The sequence below is a fragment of the Stegodyphus dumicola genome, chromosome 4 (genome assembly GCF_044657685.1).
Source record: "Stegodyphus dumicola isolate Sdum_Otavi_A_Nest chromosome 4, ASM4465768v1".
In the NCBI taxonomy this organism is placed as follows: Eukaryota; Metazoa; Arthropoda; class Arachnida; order Araneae; family Eresidae; genus Stegodyphus; species Stegodyphus dumicola.
Genome location: NC_140771.1, coordinates 159,365,834 through 159,393,668, shown reverse-complemented (window position 1 = coordinate 159,393,668; position 27,835 = coordinate 159,365,834). Strand labels below are relative to the sequence as shown.

The window sequence follows — 27,835 nt, the reverse complement described above, 5'->3', positions numbered from 1 at the left end:
TCATGAGAGAATGTTTCTCCTTCTTTTTTTTTTTTTTTTTTTTTTTTTGGATCAAGTCCAATCACAGTTAGTGGGGGTGAGAGGGAAACTAACGTCGGAGTTGTACAGCCTCATCGCCTCCGTTATGAATTGCTCCACACAATTGTGGGTCTATACAAGATGCATTTCGAAAAAGAGAATAATTTATTGGACATTTCGCCATTAAGTGTTGTACCATTGTTAAGACACATTGTTGACCTTCTTGTTTCAATGCAAAACTTGCAGCTTGTGAAATGTCCTTCTTGCGGCATTTATCATTCCTTAACTGCTCAGCAATGAATCCCAAATAAACTTTACTTTTATCATTATAACAATTTGGATCATTAAAATTAAATTTATAAAGATTTTCTGCTTTAATTATTTTTGAATATTCTAGTTTCAAAATTTTAAAGTGCTAAAAGCAATCATTTACCAAGTTTTAAGATATCTTCAGCAAAAAAGGGAATAAGTGGTTTATCACTTTGATAATATTCAAGGAAAGGCAATAATATTTTCGACAGAGAGAGAAAAAAATTTAATTTTATAAGAAATGTTTTATCCTTAGTTGCCTCCAAAATATTTGAGAAGGATTTCAATGACTTTTTTTTAAACTGCCCCATTTCAACTTTTTTAACGTATAGTAGCAAGTCATCTCATATTTCAATGGCTCTTTCAACTGCTGGGAATTTTGAAACCATCGGTAAAAGCAGAATTTCACAGCAGAAAATTTTATTTAAAACATTATTTCTTTATCTATAAGATGATGGAGCAAAGATAAAAATTCCTCAATGGTACTTTTCCGTTTTGCTGGCGCAAGCGATAAAGTCGCCAATAATGGTACAACCGATGCCAAACGGAATATTCTCGCTGGTAACCTTTTACGCCTCATTTTCAAAACAAGTCGCAGCTTTTTCTTATCAGATTGATTGTTTATTTCAATACTGGCATATAATTACATAGAATTTTTATCAGATAGTTCAGTTTTATGTCTAAGGCCATTTTCGATAATTAAGTCAATTAGGATGCAATCACAGCGCTTACCCGAAGCCTAAAATATAGAAAAGGAAAGTCAAGGGTTAAATTCATCAATTCTAATAAGAATGCATTAGTGAAGTAAAGCACTGCAGTTTTACATAATTTCTGAGTAAGCTATTCGTACGCATTGAAATATTTCTTGCATTTAAACTTGTGTTCCAAATTAAGATTTAACTTGAAATTAAGATTTAACTTAATTACTGAGAGCATTAGATTTTTGTAGAATAGTTTACGTGAGATGAGATCGCTTGGGGTCACGTGATATGAACCGGCGAATTAGGATGTTGAACCATGAAAGCATAGTAAATTCTTAAATTAATGTCTTTTTATAAATTTATTGTCTTTATTTATTGGCTTTTTATAAAATTTTAAGCGATATTAAAATGTTTATGCCTTCAAAAAAAGATTTCTTAGAACTAAAATTTTTTAAATATTTTTTATGTGTATACTGTATGTTGTCACCAATAAAGTCTGCTTGGCGAGATTTGCGCCGGTGAAACGGAAAAGTACCTTCTGCAATAATTGGTTTTGATTGTTAAATAAAAATGTATGAATTTTTCTTACGCATTATATTTTAACACTTAAAAAATGTACTATATCGATAAAAAATTGCGACATCGCGAAATATTCTAGGCAAGCATTCCTGCAGAGATTCCGTTACATCGCTAAAATTGCCATAAGAATGCTCAGTGGCGTAGCTAGGGTTTTCGGCGCCCGGGGACAAGTGACGATTTTGCGCCCCTTTCTCTGTGCCAAGAATGGAAAACATTTCATTCTAAAATTTCGTAACATCAGTTTGGCGCCCCCTGAATGCTGCGCCCGGGGACAGATGTCCCCCCTTGCCCCACCCTAGCTACGCCACTGAGAATGCTATATTGGCAATACCATGAACACGTTTTCTCTGTGTAGCAACCATTCCGCTTATCGGTCATTTTCTTTTAATTTATTAATCTTCTGTTTCTTTTATATTTTCCTTATCATTTCAACACTGACTTTTTATTCAGGATTTAGCTTTCATTTTAATTTCTAGTTATAAATAGGTGAAATTAGCTTAATAACAAAAGGTAATTTCAATCATTATCACAATGAAATTTTATATCAACCAACTATTTGGATAACTGATGCGATATTAAAATTCAATAACATTCTTCTGAAAGCAGTATTCCTTTTATAAAAATACTTAATAAAATTCTAGGGTTTTCATCCGCAGAGAACCCGTTGGCACCGTTGCAGTTTTACTCGCCAAGCTCAATGAGCCAAGCCGTAAGCGTGATATTTTGTAAACGTGGTTTTTAGTGATGTAAATTTAAGTTAGCAGATAATAAGTTAGCAGATAATAAGTAAAATTCACAGATAATAAGTATGTAGATGTAAAACTAACAGTTTAAACGTGATATACGAAAATAAATTTGTATTAAATTCAACTTAGCACAGAAAACAATGTATTAAACATAACGGGAAGTAAAAATTCATTTAAAAATTAACAATTAGTATTCTTATACTTACGTTTACAATATACTTATATGTATTTTCTGTAATTCATATAAAATACTAATATTTCTATTACACGTGTCTTTTTTCACTATTAAGTACTTTGCCTGTTGATTGATGTATTTCGGTAAGAGCCATGCCCATGTAATAAATTAATGAATGCATGACCTTTAAATACATCCATTTTACATAGTTTTAAGTATTTTTTTTTTTTCAAGTTGCTTGCATACAGCTTAAAGCATTTTACGTTGAAACAAATACCTATCCCTTTTCATAATATATTTCACAATACAAATAACCTTCAACAGTAATCAAATTTTCTTCAGTAGCATTTTTAATAAAACTAGAACTTTATACATTTTAAAATTATTATAGGGGTTGGAAACCTCATGGTTCTGCGTGCTTACAGCTGTTAATAATTAAGAACATAAGGTCCCTCCCGCCATAATTTCTTCCTTTGATCCCGAAATGACGACCCGAGAACCGGCATTTTTCGACGAAAACATTTATATCTATTCGTTGTTAAAAAATTCAGAAAAAATAATAATAAATAAGAGAAAAATAATATAAATCTCCAAATGCGAACAACGACAACCTTCGCATAAGCGAATAGGATGAATTAGCTAGGTTACCAGGTTTGAACTATTATCGCCAAAGTTGGTGATGTTTACATTTACCTGGTTCTCTCCAGAAGTGCTTCCAAATTCTAGTATACGATGCAGCCTTGGTGCAATTTTGAAAATTATCGCCAACACCAAAATGACCCGTTTAACTAGTAATCGTATATGTCCCGTTTACTGCTCATCATAAAGTAGCCAAAAGTAGCCAAATCCCTTATGCAATGGATACCTTGTGCATAGGATTAAACCAAATACTTAATTGTCTATTGAAGCTTCAAAACGTATTTCCGAACGTCACTTTTTTTCGGCTAGCGTTACCGAATTTGACCTTGGCAACCTAAAATCGAAATGGAACCAATAGATTTCCCGCGAAATCGATAACAGACCCTCTGCAGAAATAAACACATAATTCTGATATCCCATACATATATGTGCAAAAGAGAATAAACTCCATAGAAGGTGATCAAAAATTAATTTATGACTTAATTCAAACAAACACAGAAATTAAGGTAAGCAAAACCGTGTAAAAACAAATTGAAATGATAAAACGAAGCTTAGCTTTCATGTGAATTTTCAGCGCTGACTCTCCCATTCTAGAAATTTCAATTTGTTTCAGACAAAGACCACATTTAGCTTTATAAGGATTGTCATCCATCAATATCCAGTCTTTGTAGTCAGCTTGATGAAGCCACAGTTTATTGAAAATGCACTTTCCAGGCATCTCGTTCCTATTGGCGTCGGAGGAGTTGTGGCCTTCCAGGTTGGAATTGTTCTAATTTCGGAAAATATTTTCAGAATCCCCCCTTTTTTTTTCCTCGAGCTCCTTCATCATCACTTTCGCCTCTTAAAGAACTTCCGGCTTCACACTTTCATCACAATCTGCATAAATTTATGGATAACAGTTTCGAAAGATTGAGTGAATAGCCAATCAGACACCCTATACTTTCGTCCTAGGGTAGCTAATTGCTTTTTTATCGTTTGTAACGCAAATCCGCCAACAGATTGCTTAAGAGCCGTGTAATTTTAATTCCATATTCATGAGAAATCGCATTTCACACTTATAATGGCAATCATTAGAAATGATAAGAAATGTCAAATGAGCAAAATTAAGGACCATTTATTCATTTTGACCAAAATTAAGGACTTTTAAGGACCAAAAATTTAAGATCTTTTAAGGACCGTACGAACCCTGTTTTTAGTGAAGTTCCCATAATTAGCTATGGCTAAAGCTCCTGAATTATTAAATTTTAATAGGGTTAGTTATATCAGCAAAAACACCATTCACAACATTTTTTAAGAAATTAATTTCTGTCACAGCCTCGGATAGAGCAATATATTCGGCAAAAGTGGAAGATTTTGTCACACAACTTTGCTTTTTGGATTTCCAGTAAATTGGATTACCAAATAATTCAATAACAAACCCATTAGTTGACTTTCTGTCAACAATATCACCTGCCCAATCAGCATCAACATAACAATTCATAATACAGTCAAAAGTCGTTAATCCGGACTCGTCGGGACTTCGGCGATTCCGAATTATCGATTTTTCCGGATTATAGATCATCAGTTTAAATCTCCTAAGATGGCATGCAGAAATTCTAAAATTAAAAATATGAAACCGTAATTTTTGAAATAAAGAACAATTATGATCTAAAGAGTATTAAAATTTACAAAAAAAAAAAAAAAAAAAAAAAAAAAAAAAAAAAAAAAAAAAGCTTAATATTTATTTGTTTACTTTATTAAACATTTCTTTCAATGTAAGTTATTTAAGTTGCTTCGTTTTATGTGATAATACTTTCTCTTTAATTCTATAAACAGACATAATTTCTTGTTCAGTTACAAAGTTCCGCTGTTCAAGTCCCGTTAATTGCTGTGCCGAGAATACCGACTAACTTGTCAATCGAAATTTTTTCGTTTTCACTAACCTCTCTGTCACATTCTTCATGTCTTTATCCATTTTTTGCAGCAATTCCACTTTTTGTTTGATGGACATCGAAACATACTTTCGTTTTGTACGATCCTTTGGGAGCTCCAGAATCGGAAATTCTTTTTGACATAATCGAAAGTTCAAGTTTACTTTTATAGTATTGCTCTTACAGTCTGCAAAAAATAATAAGCCGGATCCAATTTGAAAATTAAGGAACAATGCAATCATCAACATTAACTGAAATAGATAATTAGATAATTTTAGCTTATACCGTCCGTTATACATAAAACGCGCACGCGAAAACGTATTCTGCACTTGCGCACACGCATATGCGCAGACGTAAAAGATCTTACGCGCACGCGTAAACGCCTATGCGCATGTGTCAACGCGGCGAATGCGCAGAAAGTTTTTAGCTTTGAGGTCCGGATTATACATCATTCCGGATTATGGGTGTCCGAATTAACGACTTTTGACTGTATCAGTTTTAAGATTTTTACTATAGGTTAATTTTAGATGTTTTGTTAAGTACAAATACTTTAAAACTCTCAAAGCATGTTTGAAATACATTTCATCATAACAATTTTGAAATCTACTTAAATAATTTACACTATATGTCTGGTCTAGTACCATGACTACGATATGTCTGGTCTAGTACCATGACTTATATACAAGAGTGCTCCTATTAGATTTCTATATTTGACATTTTGATTTAAATTAGATTGGCTTAGTTTAAGATTAATCTCCATTGGTGTAACATAAAGCTTTGAATTTTCAATACCATACAGTTTAGCTAAAGATTCAATATAATTTTCCTGACTCAGTGTTAAGATATTACTTTTCTCATTATCATATTCAATATCAATTCCAATATAGCTTTTTACTTTATTTAAATCCTTCATTTAAAATTTATTATGTAGTTGTTCCTTAATATCATTAATTACCTGAGTATCTTTGCAACATATCAACAAATTATCAACAAATAAAAGAATATATACAAATACATCATTTTCAGATTTTACATAAAGACAATAATCCTATTTACTTCTACGAAATCCTAGACTGTCAATATACTCGTTAAAACACTCATACCAAGCATGAGGGCTTTCTTTCAAAACATATAGTGCTTTCTTTAATTTATACACTCTGTTCAAATTATCATTATAGTCTTGTGGTTGTTTAACATAAACCTCAGACACAACATAACCATTTAAAAAGGCAGTCTCAACATCCATTTGATGAATATTTAAATTATACTGACAAGAATACGAAAGTAATAATTTTAAGGTTTGCATCTTAATGACAGGGGAGTACGTATCCTCAATACTATCTTTTTGATGGAAATCTCGAACCACTAATCTAGCTTTAAAAACATTACCTGGTTTTCTTTTGAATACCCACTTCGCATCTAAAATTGCTTTATCCTCTGGTTTAGTCACTAGTGTCCAAGTGTTATTTTTAACAAGACTGTTCATTTTACTGTCCATTGCCTCTTTCCAATGTCCAGCCTCACTGCATGTTGTCGCCTCCTCAATGTTACCTGGAACTGTAAAAACACAAAAATTTGCACTAACACAGTAAAACCCGAATTCTTCATGAAATCGAACTGGCGGTTTGATTTGCCTTCTTGGTCTCATTCCAATTTTTGTTTCATCTTCATTTATCACACTGTCCTTGGAGTAATCATTACTCGATTCACATGATACTTCTTGAGGTTCATTCTTATTTGTATTATCATTCTTATCTTCATTATCACAACCTACATACATTACGTCTTCTTCAATAATTTCAACATGCCTGGCAACAATTATTCTGTTATTCATCAAAACTCTATATCCAACTTCTGTATATCCAAGTAAAATTCCAAACTCAGCTTTTTATCCCACTTTCTCTTTTCTTCTGGTATTCTTACATACACTCTACTTCCATATAATTTCAATTCATTAGCAGATGGTTTCCTATTGAAAAATATTTCATATGGCATCTTCTGTACAACAGTATTTGTTAATGTCCTGTTTTTCAAATAAGCAGCAGCTTTAATTACTTCAGGCCAGTAACGTCTGTCAACTTTTGCTTCGGCTAAAAGACATCTTGCCATATCCATTATAGCTCTGTTGTAACACTCAGCAGTACCATTTAATTCATGTACATATGGTGCGCATGACTTTATCTTGAAACCTTTTTCTCTTGCAAATTTGTATATCTTGCTATTCATATATTCACTACCATTATCACATCTTAGTTCTTTGATAGTCTTCCCTGTTAAATTTTGAATTTCATTTACATATTCAATTAAGCAATCAGAGACTTGATCCTTAGATTTGATACAATAAATTTTTGCCAACTTGCTATAATCATCAATAAAACTCACAAAGTATTTCTCACCATTACATCCACTTGTTCTGTGAGGTCCATTTACCATCTGTATGTATAATCTCCAGAATATCTTCTGCTTTTCTTCTATTATTCTTGAATGGTAAATTGTGCATTTTATTTTCAATACATATGGCACACTTCATATATTCGGTTTCTATTTCTTTAGGGATTCCTTCTAATAGCTGATCTTTGCACATAATATCCAGATATTTAAAATTTACATGTCCAAATGAACGGTGCAATTTTTCTTTTAATGTTAACTTACTGTTGGTCAAATTTGCAAATATTTTACTATTTTTGACATAACTCTTTATATAATCTTTCTTCTTTCTTTGCTATTGCTACTAATGAACCATTGACATCATATATTTTAGAGAACTTTTTTTTTAAAACTATTTTATGATTTTCAGTAATCTTCGAATAACTTAATAAATTGGCTTTTATTTCTTTTACGTAAAATACATTCTTCAATGTTACGATAGATTCATTATATACAGGAAAAGGAACTATTATATTGCCAACCTTTGTAGCTTTCAAAATCTTTCCGTCACCGACTTTCACTTGAATAGGATCCTTCAAAATGACTTGCTCTTTGAAATATTCATCACTGTTTATAATGTGGTCTGTGCATCCGCTATCCAGTGACCAATTGATTTCATTTTTATTCGTCACAGTATTTGCACTAGAACTTGTCATGTTACTTTCGATAACAGTGGAGTGAAAACTATTGCTTTGATGACTCTTTATTCTATGGTTAGAGTATGCTCTACGTTCATGATGTCCACTAAAAGCACGAATACGTCCTCGATTGTTTGAAGAACTTCGACCACAATAATTAGTGGAGCCATTAACACGATAGTTCCTTTGATGGACATGCCAACAATTCTTTTTAATGTGACCAGGTTTTTCACAATTATAACAGACACTCCCTTGTGGACCCGATTTGTTTGTTTCAATTTTGAACATATTTGATTTTTCTGCTGGTGCACAATCTTCATAATCATTTTTCTCCTCAAGTAATTTTGATTTGATTTTGCTCTTTAGGTAATCGACTGTTCTGTCGTTCTCTGGTAATACATCTATTAAGTCACCAATGCGATTGTAATTTGAAGGTAATATTCTTAGCATATAGTTCAATTTTCTTGTTCGTCATGGTGGCGCCGGCATGTTTCAGTTTGTTCACATACTTCTCAAAATCATCGAAAAATATATTTATACAGTCAAAAGTCATTAATTTGGACACCGAGAATCCGGAATGATCTATAATCCGGACCTCACAGCTAAAAACTTTCTGCACATGCACATAGGCATTTACGCGTGTGCGTAAGACCTTTACGACTGCGCATATGGGCGTGCGTGTTTTATGTATAACGGACGGTATAAGCTAAAGTTATCTAATTATCTATTTCAGTTAATGTTGATGATTGTGTTGTTCCTTAATTTTCGAATTGGATCCCGCTTATTATTTTTTGCAGACTGTAAGAGCAATTTTATAAAAGTAAACTTGAACTTTCGATTATGTCAAATAGAATTTCCGATGCTGGAGCTCCCAAAGGATCTAGAAAGTATGTTTCGATGTCCATCAAACAAAAAGTGGAATTGCTGGAAAAAATGGATAAAGACGTGAAGAAGGTGACAGAGAGGTTAGTGAAAACAAAAAAATTTCGATTGACAAGTTAGTTGGTATTCTCGACACAGCAATTACGGGACAGCAGATCTTTGTAACTGAACAAGAAATTATGTCTATTTATAGAATTAAAGAGAAAGCATTATCACATAAAACGAAGCAACTTAAACAACTTACCTTGAAAAAAATGTTTAATAAAGTAAACAAATAAATATTAAGCCTTTTTTTTTTTGTAAATTTTGATACCCTTTATATCATAATTGTTCTTTATTTCATAAATTATGGTTTCATATTTTTAATTTTAGAATTTCTGCATGCCATTATACGAGATTTAAACTGATGATCTATAATCCGGAAAAATCGATAATCCAGAATCGCCGAAGTCCCAACAAGTCTGGATTAATCACTTTTGACTGTAACAGGATAATTTTTCAGTTTCACACATTCTAAGTTATTTCAACAAACAATTTGTAGAGATGTTGAAGTTTTTAAATACATTGCATCAAATTTCGCGATTATATCAAATGCAGTCTCACACTCGTGAATATATTCCAATTGCTTGTTTGTTATGGCGCAGTAAATGTAATTTGTAGCTTGGATATCCTTTTCTTCCCATTTTTCCACGTCATCGTTTTCACTGACTTTTCTCTGAACCACATCTTTACACTTTTTAAATTGAAGAAATTTCATCATACGCATTTTCCAATTAAAATAGTCCGAACCATCAAATAGTGGTATGTATGCTGATATCACTGCTTCTTGTACATGCCATTTTTACGCTAGTGCCGGTAACTTTTAAAACAAATTATAACTACTAAATTCTTCATTCACAAACCACGAGAACTGCTACCAGATTAAATAAATCGATATCATATGAAGAAGCAAGTCGAAAAATAAGAAACATATCTTTCCACATTTTTTATTTAAACTTAACAACACGTGCACAACATTACAACGGCATCCATAGCTTGCACGCAGAGAGAGAAACTTTGTGTTGCCAATATGGTAAATATAAACGTACCAAACTAACAATGCTTCACACACATGATCTATATGCATGACAACCAGTTACAATGAGTGTCATTAATACCTGCTCATTGAAGATGCCAGTTTCTGTGACACAGGGAACATAAGAAGAGAACACAATGGATGGTTCACAGGGAACATAAGAAGAGAACACAATTGGGATCAACTGTTGCTAATGAATGAGATTCGACATAGTCTGATGAGCAACTCTGTACACATATGGAGAGAGGTAGAAACATGCAATCCTCCTCAACATCATCAAAAGGCACCGTTTTGGAGGAACCAGAACTCTTGCTTGGGGTGGTATCATGCTTTGTAGCTGCACTGAATGCCACATCTTCCAAGGAAATTCAGACATTGGTGTCTGCTAATGTACTCAGATTCTCTTGCCTCACAGGCATCTGTTTAGATAGAGAACGAGTCTAGACTTCCTCTTCATGGATGACAACACAACTCATCATATAGTAGCTGTCACAGGCTTCTTGGAAACTGGTCATATTCAATGCATGGATTGACCTGCAAGGTCAATGGGCCTACATCCCATGGATCATGTATGATACCTTCTCTGGAAATGCTTGGCAGCACATGGTCAGCTGCCAGCAATGCTTTTGCAGCTGAAATTGGCACTAAAAGAAGAATGTGGAGCAATGCCTGAAAAAATCCTTGACAATCTTTCGCTCATCATGGATAAAAGCTAGAATTCTTGTATTGTAGTAAGGGTGATCATATCCTCTTCTAAAAGTTTTTTTTTCTTTTTTTCTTTTACAATGATCTTGTCACAAAGACATTTCAGTCTTTTCTCTAGTTATGCTGAGAGCTATTTCTACAATAAGGTGACTTTTTATCCTTTCAATTCCTTGTTTGCATAATTTTGCTTACTTGTTTCATATTTTCACATCTTGGATATTTTACAGTACGATTTGAGTCACTTCTTCCAGGATGTTACATTTAATAAAATGTCTCGTCTTTAAATTTTGTATACCAGTGTAAATTCTCTTTAATTTTAGAAATAAGAATAATTTCTTGTTCAGTTAGAAAGTCCCACTGCTAAAGTCCTGTAATTGCCATGTTCAGAATTCTAGCTAAAATGTTAGGTGAAATCTTTTCATCCTCAAAAACCTCTCTGTAACTTCCATCACTATTGGTAGTGATATTATCTGGATTTAAAACCACACAACAGATTTGTTGCCTGTTAGTTGACTGCTGATTAGGACATCCTCATCGGAATGAAAATCTCCTGTTGTATCACTTTCATTTATAATCACTTCCCCTTTTCTTTCTTTCTTCACAATTGCTTAATTTTGGAAACATTTTTTTAAGCCTGAATTGCACCAATGCTGCTATAGAAGGCAAGTACCAAATATGCTTTCATTTTGCAGATCTTGCTACTCAAAAACTTTTCAACATAAACAAAAATTCAAACTTTAATTTTGACAAGATAGCTGTAATAATAATAACAGCCTGCAAAAAATAATAAGTTGGATCAAATAAGAAAGTTAAAGAAGAGCACAATTTGTGACATTAACTGAAATGAAGTTCTTTAATATCTTATTCTTTCTCCATTCCCTGCTACTATGGCAGCAAAGGAAAACCAGTGTGAGCAACATCCCACTCCAAAACATAGGTCTCGGGGCTTCACTTTTTTATTAGGTTAGCTCACAGAACTTCTGACCACTGAAGTGTTGGAAGCATAATTGTCAATCAATATCATAATTCCTTAGCAAGCTAAAGTGAAATGCAAAGCTACTAAAGAAGTGGCACTATCTGATGGCCATCCATGTGTTGAAAGTAAATGAGTAATTATTTTAATACTGGACTTTAGTTACAAAGTTGGACTCCTTGCCTTATTGGCTAGCATATTTTCTTCAACTCTGTGATGGTGCTGACTAAAGAGCAATCCAAAGCTCCTAATTGTTTCTTACGATCATATGCCCAGCATTCTCTCTATAAGCCATGTCCTTCAAACCCAGATTCTCATCTCTCTCTCCAGGCAAACTCACTCCTGTGCCGACTGGATCATTTTTTCTTGATTCAGTGACTTTTTAGAGGCAAAAGTGCCACCCTTCATTTTCATTTCAGATTCTCTTGAAATATTATCTAAAGAATCTAATCTATCAGCTTATTCATGGAATCAACTGACAGTTAAGGGTGATGCAAGGTAGCACGGTGCAATCAAACAGGCAAATTAGGTATCACTGAGCATTGTTAACTGCTAAGCTCCTGCCCTGGATGGAATACCCTGTGTTGCAGTCAAGGGTCCTCCATCTCTCTTCCCTAGCACCAATCTCTCAAAAGGATTTTGGCTTGTCATGTATTTTGACAGCCCCCTTTCCACACAGAAATGCATGCTTACAAACAACCATGCCTTCCCAGGGATTCAAACCCAGGCCCTTCAATATGATAGTCAGAATCTCTAAACACTATTGTGTCTGGGCGGAGACAAGTGGAAAGAGCTGTTAAGACTAGCTACTGAATGCCAGTTTTAATACAAGTACCCACCCAATTAATATACTGTTACTGCCACTATGTGCTTCCCCAACCAGCAAGTGCTTGAAAGTGACATACACGAATCTCAAACAGGAGAAAAATAGCTTTTACAACACACTTGCCTTTTTTTTACTAATACATTCTTATTTCCTAGACTTCATATAAAAAAAAAAAAAAAAAAAAAAAAAACTGTTGGTGATCTGAAGGTTCGGATATTTGATCTCAGACTTTATACTGCATTAAATTTGGTTATTTCTCCTTTTTATCCTAAAAATAGTAGCATGCTTATATAGTAGACATCCAATGATCCACCCCTGCTTAATCAGCTAATGTCTGTAATCAGTGCTTATTTTTGGATGTAAACAAATTAAATCCCAATTAAAAAAAATCAGCATATTAAACTTAGTGGTATTTTTTCCAATATGCAAATAAACTTTTCTAAAAATTGCAGCATGATATTTGCAACATAAATTGATAAATTAAATTAATTTTATTACTGAAGTTATTTAATGTATTCTGCAAAATCTTTTTAATAGTATTCATGGTACATGAACTTGAATATTTTTCATTTTATACACAAATCATTGCTTTTGAGCACGTTCCATCATTTTTTAATATTAATTTTGAATTATGTGGTTAACATCTGTAAAGAACTTATTATTCACAGAAATAAAATTTTCAAATATTCAATACCAACTGAAATGCTCCTCGTAACTTGTATGTTTACAGCCTGTATGACAAAATGGAAATTTGTTGCATCATTAACGAACAGGGATATATTATTTAGCCTGTATAGAAATTTATCTCATTCTGAATATCAAAAACATATTAAGAATGACATCTACATATTAAGAAAAAAATAAAAATTTTCTTTTAATAAATCCAAAATTTCAATTCTATCCCTTCCTGTAAGCAGCTTTTAATGTTACTAATCAAACAGCATATGAGATAAATGCCATAGTGGATTTAACATAAATAAATGTGAGGTTTTTGCATACCTGTATTTACTTATTTATCCTCCCCCCTTTTAAAAGTATAAAAGTTACTTAAAATAATTTCAAGGTGGATATACAACTAAATATTTCAATATGTTTCTAAACAAAGGAGTTCGCTTCCTCAAAAAAAATTCCCTATCATTTATCCCTTTTTCTCTAAATAAGGTTTTTCTCACATACTGATATTTTTATAGATTATCTTTATATATATATATATATTTTTTAAAATGTAATAGTTTTGTATTCAACAAATCCTAATTATATAATTACTAAAGTATAATTTGGTTGATTAATTATATGAAAAAAATAGACATTTTTAATTTAATAATTTGTACAATCCATAGCCTCAGAGTGTGCAGATCATGAGAAATCTACTGAAATAAATCTCCTTGAAGTGCATCATTTAAAAAAGAACCTCTGTTGTATGATAGTTACATAATGCTTACGATGCAATTATTTAAATAAAGTTTCAGCCAAAAACAATATTAAAATTTGCAAACTAAAACCTAAATTAGTTAATTGGAAGAAACTGAAAACATAGCTTTACAAACATTTATATTTTCATTTGTGTATTCTTCTCTCGTTCGGCCGTGCCAACACGTTGATGCTTATCTTTCTTTCATTGAAATTAATTATTACATAGATATAATAAAGGCCCAAATGTGCTCAAGAACAGGTGCACAAACTGCACTAGTTGCATTTGCATTATGTTGAATTGGCCACAGCAAATGTTATAATCTTTTTATATGCCAAACAAGGTGTTCATGCATCTACATCATTTACCATAAAACTCAAAATTTCTATTACATTTACTATATAGATGTATATACTTACATTTGGTACATAATTATATATATATATACATACACAAGAAAGCATACATTTTTTAAAAGTGAATAAATGAAACTTTTAAATTTAGAAAAGAAATCAGTTATTAAATTGATACTGGGTTCAAAGATTTCACTCTCTTAACTTCTTGATCACTTTTTTTTTGGGGGGGGGGGGTTTGTCTTTTATTACATATTCTCTTAAGCATTTATCTTTACAGTCTCTGAACTAGAAAGAGAACTCAAAAATGCAATCTGTGGCATTTTCTTCTCACTATGTTCAGTACTTGCTTGATTATCATTTACACAGTACCCAAAAATCAATAAATCATCATTAAAAGCTACAAAGTCTGAAATTTAGTAGATCTGTGGAAATATAAAATCCATCCCTTAGTAGTACATTACTTATCTACAATATGAGTAAACTGGATACAATGGCAGTTTCTAAAAAAAATAATGTATTTTAAGTGACTATTGTTTATATCTAATGTTCTATGAATTTAGAGCTAAATTAAAGCATTAAGAATATACAGATTAAGTGCTGTATTTGAAATATTTCATTTCAAAATTCTTCAGCATTTCTCTGACTAATAGTTTTCCATATCTATTAATTGACTGAATAAATTATGTGAATATTTGCACTTATTTGATTGTGTTTGGTTTTTATGTATTTTATATTATTATGCATTTTTCACTTAATTTATATGTTTAGTGTATTTTATGTAATAATTTTACTGCGTATTTTTGTTTAATATAAATTGTACCTATTTAGCAAGCATTTATTTCATGTATAGATTTTTTGATTCTAAATCCATTGACATTTAAGTAGTAAAGACAGCTCAAACAGAGTCTGAGATACCACCAGTAGGCCTTGGTGACACTTGGCAATACTTTGGCCAACTTAATGAAATTAGAAGATTCTTTTTTGATTTTCTTGGTAACATTCTAGAAGTTTTGAAACTGTAGGTAAGATTTCCTTAAATGCAGGGCAACACAATGGCCATTTAGTTACTTGAATGATTCTGTTAATATTAATATGGCTGTGATGATTACTTGAGAATTTGCAGCTTCTGGTCATCTGTGATATTTTTCACATGTATGAATTTGTCTTTGTTTTTCGATATTTGCAGCTGTTTACTTTGCTCTAGTTATTATTTATTTAAAAATTGTGTCAGTTTCTTTCTATAAATTTGACATAGTTGTTAAGAAGATCTCTAGGAGCCCACGGTGTGCAACAAACAGAAAAATCGGTTTTATTTTTTCAGTACTGAGTTTTTTTTTTTTTTTTTTTCTGCTTCCGTATTTAAAATTTAATCTGTCAAAGTAAGGTAACTATGTGCTTTATAGCTCCCAAACTATAGCCAGACTTGAAATAAAACACAATATATATTAGTTTTTATATCAATATTTGAAATTCAAATTTCTGTACACACAGGCAGTTTATGATATTTACCTGCATGTATCCTTGCATGGAACCCTGATTAATATGAATGACAACTATTTGAAAACTAGAAAGTTAAAATAATGCTGCATTTACTCAAAAATATGACCCTCTTTATATTCTAGAACATATTTTTAAGAAATAAAAATGTATGTTAATATTTTGTCTTACAGTATTTCTGAGAAAGAGAATCTTGGGTTTTTTCCCCTTCTTTCAGAATTTCCTTGAAATAACAGCCCCATTAGCTGCGACCCAAAGGCATTGTTAGTGATAATTGCTACCAATTTGTTTTTAAGCATATCAGTGACCAATACAGTAGATTCAGAACTGTAGCTAGGGTATTCTGCAACTGAAAATTTCACATCTCCTCCTGTCTATCAAGAATGGAAAACATTTCATTTTAAAAATTCACAACATCAATTTGGCATCCCCTGGATGCTGCGCCTGGGGATAGATGTCTCCCTTGCCCCCCCCCTTGAGCTACACCACTTCGTAGATGCAGACTTAAATTGAAATTGTGCAGCTAGATGTGGTGGTAGTGATAATTATGAAATATACAAATATGAAGATTAAAAGTAAAAAAATTGATAAGATAAAATACAAACTTTAATTTAAAGTAGTCCTTTAACTCTCCTTTTTAATCTGCTTTTTCTCTTTTCTGTTTTCCCATCCAATAAATTAATATAAATTACATCATTTCAAAATCAATTATTCTCACATAATTCTTATGGAACATTATTGATGCAGGTATTTACATAATGCTTCAGCCAAAAATAATTAAAAACTTTTTAAACAAACCTTTTAATTATCAAGAGGGAAAAGCTAAACCAAAATAAAATCCTTTTGATTTGAGATGTCACATTCACTCTCTTGCTTTCCTCCTCTAAGCTTGATATATGATACTGCTCTTTCATTCTTCAGATATAATTCCTTACTTCAAAAATATGAAAATTCCTTAAAGTACAGGTGCATTTTGAGCGCCAATTTATTTGTACCTGCATCAAAATTTGTCAATAATAAAGGAATTTCCAAACTGGTCAGCTGCAAGCATCTCCATCTTTAACTTCTGAATTATTTCATATATATTTATGATAATTACTTATTTAGTATTTAAACTAAATAGGTGGCTTATTTAGTATTTAAACAATGCAGTTATTATATACAGTATGATAGTTTGCTTCCTTATCTTTATTATGCAATTTCATATATCAAAACTCCTAACTATAAGATACAACCTAATTTTAGAATAAAAATATAGCACAAAAGGTCGAGATTGTATTCTTGAATAAGGCAAAGGTACTGGAATGATAATTTTATATAAATACATAATGGCTACTTAGAAAAAAATTACTTTGAAATTCAATATTACTTTATTCTAATTTATAATATAAACATATAATTAGTATACCTTTCTTATGATTTCCTCATTTAAATACTCCAAAAGCAAAGGTATCTTATGTTTATTAAAATATTCATGCTGCTGGGTATCTTCAATTCGAGGCTCATCAGGAAGAAAAGAACTGGCCCATATCTATTTTGAAAATCAATACTCTAAATGAAACAATTACATAAAAATATATTAAAAAATTAATTTAACATATAAATATTATTTTTTATAATTATTATTTACTTTCCCCCTAAATGTATGCAAAATAATAGTAATAAAAAGATAAAAATAAAGCTCTCTACTGAAAATATATCTTTTTTTTAAATTTCAGCATCAAGCATTGAAAATTGAATAACTAAATTCACTGCTCTTTTATGTGATAAATTTTTAATGTGTAAATGTGATCATATATATATATAGTTAAAGCACTCTTCTTACGATCAGCTAAAAATACCTAGCATTTTTAAAAAATATCAACACTTGCTTCCTGACCAACAACTTCAAATTAAGCCCTGTTTTAAATTTGAAAAGACCTTAGGTCAACTAGTTATCAACCACCATGTTATACAAGAAAATAGCATATGTAATTGCCTAATGCCTGTCTACAATAAATATGACGATCCTTTCCACCAACATGTTATTATTGGAGATATCAATATCATTGAAGATATAGAATTACGAACCCTTATGCAACTTGGCACCAAATTTCGTCCTACTTTTGGTATTAATAAGCACTTTTGCCTCAAACAATTCAATAATGATCTTGATAAATTTATCATATTAAGCTAATAATAGATCCAATTTGCCTACTACAACTTTTCTTGAATGGAAAGCTGCACTAATTAAAGAATTTCAACATTTGCTTTTCAAGTCACCTTATTTCAACTCTTTACACAATAAAAAGCATCTAGAAGATCTTATTCAAAAACTGCAAGATAACTTTATCATCACAAAGATTGACAAAGCCAGCAACAATTTTAGTGTTATTTGTAAACAGTTTTACTTCAACCTTCTGCATAATGAGTTAAATAACACATGCACTTACCAAAAAATTACTACCAGCACTAAGATTCTTCTCAATAAATTTAATGCACTACATAAAAGACTTAAAATACATCCCCAGAAATATAACAACAGGTTTGCAAATCTCTATGCACTACCAAAATTTCATAAGTCTCCGATAAAATTCAGGTTCATAGCTAATAGTACCAAAAGTTATCTTAAAGAAACAGATTATCTTTTTGCACAAAAACTTCGACTAATACGTGACCTAATTAATAACTATGATTTTTAAGGATCTGCATTGCAACTGGATGATTTCAAGTAACGAACTAGTTCTGAAAACTGTAAATTCACTCAAAATAAACCATATCCAATGCTACGACTTTGAAAATCTCTATACTACTTTGCCACTTGAAGAAATTTTTACAAGCTTACTTGCTCTTGCAGATTTATTTCCGCAAATTTCTACCATTATAAGCAACGAAAAATGGCAACTTTTCCTCTCCAGCGTGCTTTTCAATAATTTTATTCAATTTAACAATAGCATCTTTAAACAAATACAGGGAATTCCAATGGGAGGTAATTTTTCAAGTTCTGGCTGTGAATTATTCCTTTTTACAAAAGAATTGACCTTTGTCCGTTCACTCAGTAAAGAAGAACATAAATTTTACCAACACATCTATAGATATATTGATGATGTCATTGCATTTAATAACTATAACAAAACAGAAGTTGCTAATATCTACCCTACATGCTTAAAACTAAATAATACAAATACAGTGCAATATAATGTAGTCTACCTTGATTTACATATTATTGATTACAATTTTATAAAAGTTTACGACAAAAGAAGAGAATTTAATTTTTCAACACTAAAATTAACCAGCTGGAATTCTAATATTTTCAAAAGAGTCATCCTTAACACAATTTATTCACAGCTACTCAGAATAAAAAAAATCTGCAATACTACAAAACACTTTCAAGAAGAAATATTATACTTCGTAACTATCTTGAAAAATAACCTAATTCCTCATAAAATAATTAAAAATACATTAAAAAAAAGGTGGCATTAGCCTTACCAATTTTTAGATTTTTTGAGTTAGATAGTGATATTTTATGCTTAAAGCCCAATGGGACGGTATAAAGTGGATGGCCGATTCAGAGAATCTAATGTAAAAATGTACAGATAATTCTTGTCACTACATTTTCTTTCCTCCAAAAAATTTTGGCACAATACTTTTAATACTATTGTTTAAATAGTTTTAAATTACTTTGATGGCTACTTTTATTAACAAATCGGGCCTTTTCGTTTTTCACTGTAGCTTGACTGCCCTCTAGCTTGAAGAATTACGACTTTTATTAACAAATGACTGTTTTTTCCTTTTTACTCTTACTTTTGTGGCCATGTTGAGTAATTTTAGCTGAATTAGCCATTTTCACTTTTAGAAGCAGTTTTTTCTTTAAACAACTTGACTGAGGCCATTTTGAAATCTTTTCACGTCTTTCCGAGTCTTCTGACCCCCCTTTGAAAATCAGGGACGAGTTACAGCCAATGGGCACTCTAATCACATTGGCTGTTGCCCAGTGACATTGTTCTCCTCTACTTACGTCACACGATGAGTGGGATGGCAATGAAGGACACAGATGGGAATTGCAACCCCTTTTCAACTTAGTTACACGATGGAGAACTCTGCATAACCACAGGTCTGTTTTTTCAGTTTCTTTTACAAAAAAAATTTTTCTTGGTCTTAGCAAGACCCACTGTGTTTGTTTTCGTTTAAATTTAATTTCAGATTTCTAAAATTTATAAAGGTATAATTCATTAAGCTTGCAGGTCCAGCCCGTAAGTTTTTGTATTTTTTTACTAATAGCAGACTGCTATTTATTTTTATTTTTATCTTAATTCTTGTACATCGGAATTGTTTTTACATCTTTTAACACCTTAATGTGTCATTTTGTGCGGACGCGTTGGGAAATTGGAACAGAGAATTGAGACTAATAAATTTTCTAAGACAATTCGTCTATTTAATTAAAATTTTGTAACGTAAAAGTTTCAATTGCCTTTTTCGGCGAAACGCGTAATGGAGTTAGCTTAATTCGACGTTCAAGTAGAAATTTCCCTTGAAAAGCCAGGTTGGACTTCGAGTTCAACTAATTTACCATTTTCTCCTTTATATTTTTATATGTTTATGTTTGTTTTATGTTTTAACTTGTTCCATCGATTGGTTTTTCTATGTTTTAACTTTTCACTTGTCACATCGATAGGTATTTACTGTATTTTTTGCCATTACTAGTTTCCAAAGATTAGTATTTTACTGTGTTTAATTTAACGTGTAGCATAATTTTGCACCCTTCGATGACATTGTTTTTTTAAAAAATGTTTTGAACTTTTCTTGGAGCCACAGCTCCTGGTAACTTTTTGGCGAGCTTTCTACAATTTCTCATATCCTTAATTTTGTAGCATATTGCACAAAAAAATTATTTAGACCAAATTAGTCTTACGGTATTGTACTAACTACCTTGCTTGTTAATTTTATAATATGATAATATATACATATATATATATAGAGAGAGAGATCCAGTACACTACTTTAATAGCATTTGTAGGTCAAAGACATGTAAAAAAAGTGAACATCCTGTAACAGATATAATAGCTATAGGTACACAAATTTCAGAACATCATAACTTTTGCATATCCCTTAGGTAGTCTGAATTCTTAAATATGTGTGCAGTTCCTATTGGTGTGAAAAAGCCTGCTCTATAAGCAACAGACCTCTATGTTGTCTTTAGCCATAAACTATAGTTCTGATGATAACAAGGACAAATATTCATTCTAACCATTCTCACTTCTTGCTCTCAGAAAACATGTGCATTGACTACTTGATGAATTTATGAAATGAAAAGATATTTTAAAAATTAGCTTTCCTTTCTAAAAGAGTGAAGCATTTATTAGAAAAGATGTAACAAAAGAAAGGACTAGACTAGTATCAAATTGAGAAATGCAGATATACTAACTGTAATATGGCCAAAATCATACGCCTTACAGAAAGATACTAAGGAAGTTTGATCGAAACTCGTCTATATTTCAACCAATAAAACAAAACGAAAAGAGAGAGAAAAAATGCCATAAAATAAAATCTCTTTTCTAAAATATATGATAAGAATGCTGGCTGAGGAAATTAATTGCATTCATACAGCATTATTGGCTAATAAATACTACTTTGAATGAAGATGAATTCAATTAAAAATGAAATATATGAATATACAGGTAATGAAAAACTTCCACTTTTAATGAGTAGCAAATTAAAAAGTTTTGGTGCTTCAAGGATACTAAAACTTTGCCAGTAATGTGCTGAAATAATGCAAAATTGTGAATGATAGCAAGTCTTTTCTAGACAAGATATTGTTGTTTGAATAGATAAATGAACACAGAAAACTATTTGTCACAAGTGATAATTATAAAGCTCATCTCAAAATTAAATTATTAATAAATTAATTAAGCCCATAAAAGTAGAATACATACCATCAAATCCTACTTTTTTTTAATAAAAAATACAAAATGCATCAAAAGTGATTTTTATCAAAATTTCTGCTGTGATTTCCATTTTCTGGCGTAGAGGGTAACAAAAAATGCAATTCAATATATTATTCCTTGTTCATGTGATGCATGCATTTCTTACCTTTACAAATAACTCAAATTCACGAATAGTGGGCTATAATATCACTGTATTATTTTATAATTCTAATCACACGTGAGCCATTTTTCAGGGTTCGCACATATTTCTGAACATGGAAATTAAGTACTTTTAAGGACAATTAATGAAAAAAATTAAGGACCCATCAACAAATGGGAATTGAATAAATTCAATTAAAGATATTAGATTTGCCTGAACTTCACTTAAATGATACCAACCTAAGAATAAAATAGATCCACAAGTAGAATGCATTATTATTAAACATAATTTAATAAACATAATTATAAAACAAATTTGTGAATAAAATCAACTTTATAAAATTTATCAGGTAGCATAAAATATTTTACCCTTATAATAGTTGAACATATTTGAAAGAAGATTAGTGACATTTTATTTACGTTTTACTAATTTAGCTTTAGATTGATACTTTCTTTTATGTCTCATTTTGTCACTTACTTGCTCAGTTCCAGAGTTTAGTAAATAGCAGGTAGATTTTATGTCAAACAACATAGGTTAAAATGTGAAGCAAAATCATAATCAGCATGATTCGTTACAGAAGAATGGCTATTGCCACCGCTACTGCTTGTCTAGAGAGAGGCCTGCTGACAGAACAAACCTGAAAGCCTTATGTAGGCACGCTTGGCAAGTTTTGAAAGTTAGTTGTGCTCTGGCCTATCTGACACAGTTTGTGTCATAATTTCGAGTTCCTGGGTTTGTAACCCAGTTAATATATTTTAAGGTTCCAATAAGCCACTAAAGCACCAGAGGTTATAAGCTATTTTGTATTAATTTATGTCTCACTAGATGCAAAGAATTAAGTTTCACGTTAATTTTTACATTTTTGTTCTGTATCTTGTGACCATGGTAAAGATTATTAAAAGGCAATTACTCGCTTTAATATGCACAGATAACTTTTAAGGATGACCAGTTAGTTACAAATAATTAAATTAGATAGTTGGATAAGGATACTTAGTCATTTTAGTTTAACATGGCTACTGTTAAATTTATTTTTTAAAAACATTTGTTAAAAAGGCACTATTGAAATCACAATCAATTAACATGTCACAATACAAAATACATGCTATTTATGACATTGATTCGTAAATGATATTAATACATTAAAAGCTACAAAACATTTACACTTTGTAGCAACAGTACTCAGCAAAATATTTGTGCATCTTTTTAATTTGAAGCCATGCAAGACATTCTGGATATTATCTCAATTTCCTTCTCTTTAAGCATCTTTTCTAACTATAAGAAATTTGTTTCACTATGCAAACCAATATTTTTGTTTCTGCATGTGTCGTCTCCTAACTTGGCAATCTCTCGACAAAGTACCTATCAGGTTTTACTTGATCTGGTAAACATTAATTAGTCCAAAATCCCTGATAGACATGAAGCAAATTATTGCTATGGCTAAAGGTAACTACAAAGTTGGATAAAGATTTAAAAAAAAGCTACCTCTTTTTTAAAAAGACCTTAGAATATAAAGGCATGTTCTTATGCTAGCAAAATCTCCAATTAAACAGTAACAGTCAAATTCAAATTAAAAATGTGGACTAGCGGTCAAAGACCGGACAATTTAATTTTAATCTAAGCTGGCTCAGTAACAGGCCTTAACAAACTCATAACTCATTGTAACCTGGTTATTGTGTAACAAATTCAAATATCAGCAACGAAAACACAAAGATGAATCATTACAAATTATCGGAGCTAGTAGGAACTAATGCAGGGTGCAAGTGGTGGCCAGAAACAAATTCTGTCTTACAACTCCAAAACCTTACTTTAAAAACTATATAGGTGATTTTCATTCTAGTGAGGAAACAGAAAGGGAAAATTATAGCAAAGGCTGAAATTATAAACAACTGCTTAATTTACATAATAATAACTGTACATATCTTTGAAAAATATATTTTTTTTTTCTTTATGTATTCGGTTTCTTTTTTCAATATGTTTCCTCTTCATTTTAGAATTTTTGGACTTAATTTAAAAAATTTTATAAAGATTTCTATTATTATAAAAAAAATAAATGCGCATAGATTTTATATGAAAAGGTGATAATTTTATTTCTTTAGTAATGTGAACATTCAGAATAAATATGAAATGATATACGGTAAGGGCTAGTTACAGAGTCGATGTAGCAGAATTTTTAGAATTTAGTGGCACAACAACAAAAGAGCAACAAAATCAAGAAAAGGCAAAATTTTAGAATTTAGGATCCACAGAGATTGCATCAGGTGGGAAAATGTGTAGCGTCAGCCCTGTGTGTGATGCAAAAGCTGTAGCTAGGGTTTTCAGCCCTAGTCCTTAGTTGTGTGGTAAACAATTGAAAGAGAGTTTTTTTAGCCTTTACAAAATCAAATAGTTTATTGACCATTAAATTAAAAAACTATGCACATTTCAACAAAAAAAATGATTATAAAAAAAATAAATGCGCATAGATTTTATATGAAAAGGTGATAATTTTATTTCTTTAGTAATGTGAACATTCAGAATAAATATGAAATGATATACGGTAAGGGCTAGTTACAGAGTCGATGTAGCAGAATTTTTAGAATTTAGTGGCACAACAACAAAAGAGCAACAAAATCAAGAAAAGGCAAAATTTTAGAATTTAGGATCCACAGAGATTGCATCAGGTGGGAAAATGTGTAGCGTCAGCCCTGTGTGTGATGCAAAAGCTGTAGCTAGGGTTTTCAGCGCTAGTCCTTAGTTGTGTGGTAAACAATTGAAAGAGAGTTTTTTTAGCCTTTACAAAATCAAATAGCTTATTGACCATTAAATTAAAAAACTATGCACATTTCAACAAAAAAATGATTACCTTTACAATAAACACAAGTTTTGAAATTTTCTGAAAGTGATGTAAGAGCTTTGGCATTAACTGAATGCTTTGTAAGATCTAATTATTTTAGCTACTATGCATAGATACGATCTTAGTAATAAACCAGGCGACTGCTCGCACAGGCATGAAGAACTAGAGCACAGAGAACAGGTTTAAATTGCCCTTTTATTTGATTAAAACTCTTTGATAAAAATGCACACACTTTGTTCTCACAATATCACCAACTACTTGTGGTGGGAACTTAAAAATAATTTAACCCATTAGCCGTTGGTGTTGCGTTGACGCAACGATCAAAATAAATGCGCATATAAATATAACTACCCAAGATATTTTATACCAGCAGATGATTTTGTGTAGGGAATATTATGAAGATTATTTCTGTAAAAAAATATTTGCTTTCAACAGTTATTTTATTTATAATAATTAATCTCATACTTTAAGCAAAATTTTCAACCAGGTATTTTTGCTGAAAATATTTAACCGAAAGAATCGCCCTCTTTACGAGTGGTCTATTTTTAGTCAAGGTCACCGTTTATCAGAACATTACATAAATCAGATGTTTATATTTGTGTTGGGAAAGAAGGAAAGACAGGTGTTGCGCTGAGGCAACCTCAGCAGGAAACAACGGGTAATCTCTCTCTCTTTTTTTTTTTTTTTTTTTTTTTTTTTTTAACTCATTCCTTTCGATGTTCTGGTTCATGTTCTGGCTGCTTTAAAAATGTCTATAATGAGGTATCTCACATTAGAAGAAGCCCTTTAAAGATTTTTTGATGAAGAAACAGATGATGATAATGTTAATAATGACCAGAATGAAACTGATATTGTTGCTGTTCCCCCAGAAATTGCAGGAGCTAGTGATGAAGAAAAAGGGAATGACAATGTTTTAAACAATGATAATGATCTTTTACCAAATGATATTGCTGGGGAAGTTGAAATTCACATAAGAAATAAGTTTCAGCCTTCTAAAGACAGTGGTAGTCATACGAAAAAGTTTAAAAAGCAGAAAACTAAAAACTTGAAATGGATAAAAAAGGAAAACTCAGTTATGCTTCAGGAAGAGAGATAGAAGAGAAAATACAAAAGACAAAATACAGTCAAAAGTCATTAATCCGAACACCCCTAATCCGAAATGATCTATAATCTGGACTTCAAAGCTACAAACTTTTTGCGCATGTGTCAACGCATAATTCGTTCACGCGTGCCCATACTCGTTTACGCATGTGCATAATACCTTTACACATGCGCATATGCGTGTGTGCATGCGCATAATACATTTACGCATGTGCGTTTAATGTACAATGTATTGGCTTTAGTTTTCCACATGCAAATTTTGATAGGAGGTCGATCGGCGGTAAGCTAACGTGGTTGCCGCTGATTGGCCGATGACATCAAGATCGGCGGGTTGGCCGAGTATTATATATATGTACGCCGGTAACAGCGAATGTTCTTGTTCTCTTGTTTGATTATCAGTTAGTATTATGCTAGTTTTTCTTTCACTTAATGATTTTAAATGTAAAGGCTACAGTGTTAGCTCTTTTATTTTAATTTATGGAATAAAGCATGAATTTCATTTAGATTAGTCTTAGCTTTATTTAAGGAAAGCAAAATATGCTTTGCCTTGATCACCACTGCCAACAGGGTTATGGGCCCAGCGCCAACAGCCAATCGGTCATCCAGTTCAACTCAGCATTGAAGGAATGTAGGTGAAGAGGGCCGTTTTCCACGAAAAGGAGCTGACCTGTCTTAGAAGTTTGTTCAAGTCGTTGTGCTCACACTTAATTGAAGATGTCATTACTCCCTGAAGGTTTTGAGCTGTTAAACCATGACAACTGGGATCGATGGAAAGTCGATATGAAAATGCTGTTACTGGATAGAAATTGTTGGAGCTTCATAGAAGACAAAGAAGAAGAATTAGATAAAAGTGCAACAAGGCGTGAAAAGCAGGAGTTCACACTGAGAGAGAACAGAGCCTTCACTACATTATATTACGAAATTAAAGCTGAGTTCAGGCCACTGATACAAGAATGTTCAAGTGCTAAAGAAGCGTGGGAAGTTCTACAGAAGCAATTCGAACTAAAAACAAGTGCAAGGATAATTCAGTTACTGGATGAATTTTTTAGTATTAGATATACGCCAAATGAAGAAATAGGATTATTCATCGCGAGGATAAGAATGACTGCAAAGAAGTTGGCTGAAGCTGGTCACAACTTGGCAGGGAAGAAAGCCGACTTCGCCAGGTAAATGCCGATTTAGAAGACAGCAAGGTAAGCGTGTTTAATACTATTGATACAAATGCAGGGAAAGATAAAGTTGAAAATAAAACTAAAGCTAAGAAAAAGATAGGGAATATGAGAATAGGATCTTGTTTCAGATGTCATAAATTTGGGCACTTAATCGCTTAATGTAAAGAAAATGTAAGTAAAAATCAGAAGTTTAAAATAGACAATAAAAATGGACAGTTTAAAGATAAAGAATTAATGTTAGTAGAAAATTATGTAACAACTACAGATAAAGGAGGTAACGCAGATAAATTTAATTGGGTCGTAGATACTGCAGCTACAACTCATTTCTGTAATAATAGAAATTTAATGACAAATTTCGAAGAAATAAACGATATACGTATGCCTTTAGCTGTACAAAATTGTGAAAGTAAAGTACTAGGAAAGGGTACCATCAAATTTGCAGTAAAAATAGGCAATCGAATAAATTGGATTGAGTTAGATAATGTGTTATATAATCCAAATCTAAGGAGAAATTTATTATCGGGACCAAGGTTAGAAAAGGCAGGTGCTCATTTTGTAATTTCAAAAGGAAAGATGTGGATATACTTTAATAATTGGGATAGATTATGCTACGCTAAACAATATGACGGACTTTATCACGTAAACCCATTTAGATATGCAACAAATAAAAGGGAAGCTGGTTACGGTACAGAGATTGGAAAGTTAAATAAAGCAGACGATGCGATGCTATGGCATTGGAGATTTAGCCACATAAATTTTGATTATATTAAGAAAACTAGTAAGAATCAAAGCGTGAAAG

General features: G+C 31.7%; 1 protein-coding gene across 6 annotated transcripts in view; it reads right to left on the bottom strand.

The window, feature by feature from the left end:
• Window positions 1–27,835, bottom strand: part of LOC118188712 (galactose-1-phosphate uridylyltransferase-like) — a 138,409-nt gene that overhangs the window by 49,311 nt on the left and 61,263 nt on the right. For all 6 annotated transcript variants that reach the window (XR_015040810.1, XM_085815675.1, XM_085815676.1 and 3 more), the window contains exon 6: window positions 17,276–17,398. Coding sequence is in view for 5 of the 6 variants with exons in the window: in XM_085815675.1 (XP_085671801.1) it covers window positions 17,276–17,398 (123 nt within the window). In the remaining variant the exon portion in view is untranslated. The remainder of the gene's footprint in view (window positions 1–17,275; window positions 17,399–27,835) is intronic.